The sequence below is a fragment of the Silene latifolia genome, chromosome 10, assembly GCF_048544455.1.
Source record: "Silene latifolia isolate original U9 population chromosome 10, ASM4854445v1, whole genome shotgun sequence".
NCBI lineage: Eukaryota > Viridiplantae > Streptophyta > Magnoliopsida > Caryophyllales > Caryophyllaceae > Silene > Silene latifolia.
The window spans coordinates 144,123,600-144,127,922 of NC_133535.1; the positions used below are offsets into that span (position 1 = coordinate 144,123,600).

Below are 4,323 nucleotides of genomic sequence, written 5' to 3' on the forward strand. Positions count from 1 at the left end.
TAAATTATTCATTAAATTTATTCTTAAAATAGAAAGAATAACAATTGACTAAGACACTCCAATATAGAAAAAAAACAAAAATTAACCAAGAGTAAATAATTAATAGAGAAAGACTTTCAACTGCTCCAAGTCCCATTTTACGTTTAGAAAGACTTGCGCGAGTTGACTTAATATTTTTAGGAGTAATAATAATAATAATATAGGACCTTCCTATGCTATATATGAACGATGAATTCTATGAGCCTCTCAAACCACAAAGGCACAAACTATCAATTTCTCTGATTATCCTTGAAATTAAAATGGAGGCCCAACCACCCTCAACCGAAATACTCCATGATTTCTCCCCTCGCATTCTAATTTACAAAGATGGCCGAGTTGAGAGACTTCGCAAAGATGTCATTGTCCCTCCTTCATACGACACAACCAACCGCGTCCATTCTAAAGACGTTCAAATTTCTCAGGGAGCGTCGGCCCGGATTTACCGGCCCGACCACATCCCGGAAAATACCAGATTGCCCATCCTCATTTACTTTCATGGTGGGGCCTACTGCCAATACTCTGCTTTTTCAACTATGTACCACACCTTCCTCAACACCCTAGTGAATGAGGCTCGCGTGATCGCGGTCTCAGCTGACTACAGGCTAGCCCCAGAATCCCCTATCCCCGCGTGTTATGATGACACGTGGGACATAACTAAATGGGTCCTTTCCCATTCAGCTGGGTCAGGACCCGACCCGTGGATCAGCCAATGGGCTGACATGGGTCGGGTCTTTTTAGCTGGGGATAGCGGAGGAGCCAACATGTCTCATAACATGTTGGCTCAAGCTGGACGGGCCGGGCTGCTTAGTAGCCCGGCCCGAAAAGTTGAGGGTGTTGTACTAGTCCACCCATTTTTCGCCCACGGAGAACTCGAAGAAATAGTTGACTTCCTGTCTGAGGGAAAGATGGGAGTGTTAGACCCGAGATTCAACCCGATGACCGACCCGGCTCGGATGAGGAAGGAGGTGGTATGCCAAAGGATGTTGGTGTGTGTGGATAAAGATGATATTATTAGGGAAAGAGGGATTCTTTATTACAAGGCATTGAAGGACAGTGGTTGGGAAGGTCAAGTTGAGCTCTTGGAGACTAATGGAGGTGGCCATGTTTTCCATTTGTGGGACCCTACACTTGAAAAGGCACATGAATTCGTCAAAGTCATTGCCTCTTTCATTAATAAAAATGGCGATAATTAATGTTAATTGATTACTAAATGTACTGCTTGAATTAATAAATGTGGTTACTGCAAATGTTTGCATGTAATTGTTTCAATAGTAATACCGTAAGAGTTTGTTTTTGTATTTAGTTATTTACGATCTAATGCATGTATTTCTTCACTGCACTCTCGTTCTATGCTAACAAAGTAAGACTAGTTTTGTTAAGTGGCGGAGCCAAAATTTGAATTTAGGGGCGAATAACTAATTTTATAAGATACATTCGAATTTTTTTTGAAAAATTTAAGTAAAAACTTTGAAAATTTCATTCGTTAGGGGGGCGACCGCCCCTGCTAGCCTCCTAGTTCCACCATTGGCTTTGTTGTTCTTATATCAATTTTTTTTTTTTTTTAATAACTAGTTGTTGCACCGCGCCCTATATGTTTATAGATGGTGGAACGACCATAATTTTATGGGTTCGGTCATTTCTAATTCGGTTGAAATATGGGTCATGTCTATTTCGGGGTTGTACAGATCGAGTAAGATTTTGACAAGTTTGGTAGAATGCAAATTCTCATTTGTGACGGACCCAAATGTCACAATTTTAATAAGAAACTTTGACCATTATTTAATAGGTAACAATTTATGAGTGGTTACTTTTTATCTTAAAGTAATTACATTTGGTGCCGTTACAATTTATAACCGTTACAAGAGAGATCAATTGATCATCGACCCTGTTTTAATAAAACATGAGATGCTACACCAAACTTTTAATATTGGCATCCCTTGACAGAAAGGGTGGTGAAATGTAAACATGTTGCCCGAGTTTAGTTATTGTGTGCATATTCTTGCACAATTAACCAATGGCCCTAACGTCAAACATTGGGCCATTGGCATGCGGGTAAAAATAGCATTAAATTATTAAAATAATTTCAATTTATGTCATGATTTTTTATGAGATCAATCAAAATTATTACTATGTACTTTCTTGTCCTGAGTTTTCAAAGCGCCAATGGATAAATGGTATAAAGAAATACGTTTTTTTTTTTGTTTTTTGTTTTTTGTAGGTAAGAAAACAGGTAAATATGTTAAAACCCGTAATACTCTCGAGGGCCGAGGCCTCAATGTTGAAACCCTAACTACCTTTCCCCGTCCTAGAAAAATCCCTGAAAACAGCAGATCTGTAGAAACCTCTCTAGAACATGTAAGCACAACCATAACGCAGAGTTCCATTACCCTCCGCACTTGTTTACAGTGTACTGAATACTGATTCGCTCAAAACAAGGTAGAAAGCACTCTAAACATTAGAAGTTAACCACAAGTAAAGCTCCATTGCCTCCTTACGCGTCTTCACACTACACCCATTAATGACTCGCTCAAAAGAAGCTAGACTATACAACAACAACAACAACAACAACAACAACAGAGCCCTAATCCCAAAATAATTTGGGGTCGGCTGACATGAATCATCCTTTAGAATCGTTCATGGGTGAACGCACACCTCAAAAATGCGAAAATAGACAAGCAAAAGTGAAAAACAGAAGGGGGGAGTGAAATATAATACAAAGCCAGGTAAACAAGAAGCTAGACCATACACGAGAAGAAATTCTATAACAATCTTCCTGAAAGAAATCAGCAAACTCGTGGCACGACTAGTGGCACCTGCAAGGGCACCACCTCCTGAGATAATATAGCCAGCCACAAAACCTCTCAGGTAGAAGACAGCAAATCAAATAGTAGAACAAACTGTCAAACCTACTTCCATTTTACTGAAACAGAAAAACACAGGCAGAAGCAAATATGGTATTGCTTTACGCGTTTCTTTGAATAGTAATGCAGAAAGTCAGGATGACTGACCAGATAACATGATGAATCGACGAGGCCATGCTAAATCAAGAAGATGTATATCTCAAACCAGAGATTACAAACTCCACCCTTGGTATAGAACAACGGCTCCTATATGTAAATCCAATGGATTACAGTACAACTGGTATCAACACATTATACGAGAGAGCAGTGACTGTGAGGCGACTGCTCGATAAAGTGTGCTCTATGTTACCAAAACTAGATACCATCCGACAACCAACCATCTAATCCTACTTAAATGTGGGGGGAAAGCAGATAAAATTTGACAAACAACAATATAATACAGCGTTAACAAAACGTTCACTGAACACACATAAATATAAGAGAGAGCAGGAGGCAATTGCTTAACAGATTGCGCTCTACGGCCTACGCCACTAGAGTCTAGAGCTAGATACCAACATAACAACCACCTAATCCTACCTAAATACGGGGTAAAAGGAAGATAAAATTTGACCAACTACAAAAGAATGTAGCCAAAGAACAAAACTCTTTCAGTGATCACAAACAAATTCGGTTGCAAACACGGGAAACTCCAAGTCAGACAGTGTGAATAACACCATCACATTCATTAAGGACACCAGCAGCTACGAAGCATGTACTATTTACAATCTATAAAACGCTTAACAGTTAGTCTCAACATTAAGGTAAACGAAAATAGAAAGGAAAATTGAAAGACAGCATGGTTAGTGTACTTTTTAAACAATTCTCTATCCAATTTTTAGCAATCCAAAACAACATGCTCATTTCTCCAAAAAAAAAAAAAAAAAAAAAAAAATGCTCGTGTGTTTATCACCATTTCGGTAGGTAATCAATAAGAGACTGCTTGGTTTGGGGTTATAGGAAATTGAATGGTACTCCACTCACTACTCCGTATGATTTTCCTCATTCCCTTACATAATGTTTGCTTACGCCTCCAAGGGATTCCTTTTTCCTACCATCATCTCTCACCACCAACCCCAATGACCAAGACCCGCCGCCACTTTCCACCCCAGAACTGACTCCATCATTTGCGTTACCAATTGCCATCCCTGGCGACCTGTACCACACCTGGCGACCTGCACCATACCACCCAACCTAGTCGACCTCCTCTCCTACCTTCAAAGTCCCTCCCCATCCCTGAAACCAGATTCCTAGAAACCTCTCTAAAAATTAGAAGTGATTGGCTCTATTGACAGTTTGACACATAAGTAAGCACAACCATAACGTAGAGTTACATTACCCTCCACAAAGGAGGGTTCCATTAACTCATCACGTCTTCACTGTACCT

General features: G+C 39.8%; 1 protein-coding gene across 1 annotated transcript; it reads left to right on the plus strand.

Annotated features, from left to right (window-relative positions):
* The first annotated feature begins 208 nt into the window (after positions 1-208).
* On the plus strand, positions 209-1,378 carry LOC141606148 (putative carboxylesterase 7). Its single transcript, XM_074425163.1, has one exon. It carries the CDS (start codon positions 213-215, stop codon positions 1,230-1,232), a length of 1,020 nt encoding a protein of 339 aa, XP_074281264.1. The 5' UTR covers positions 209-212; the 3' UTR covers positions 1,233-1,378.
* The last annotated feature ends 2,945 nt before the right edge of the window (positions 1,379-4,323 follow it).

Bases quoted from the DNA above. Each gene is read 5' to 3' on its own strand.
- LOC141606148 (XM_074425163.1), top strand. From the start codon at position 213: ATGCTATATATGAACGATGAATTCTATGAGCCTCTCAAACCACAAAGG.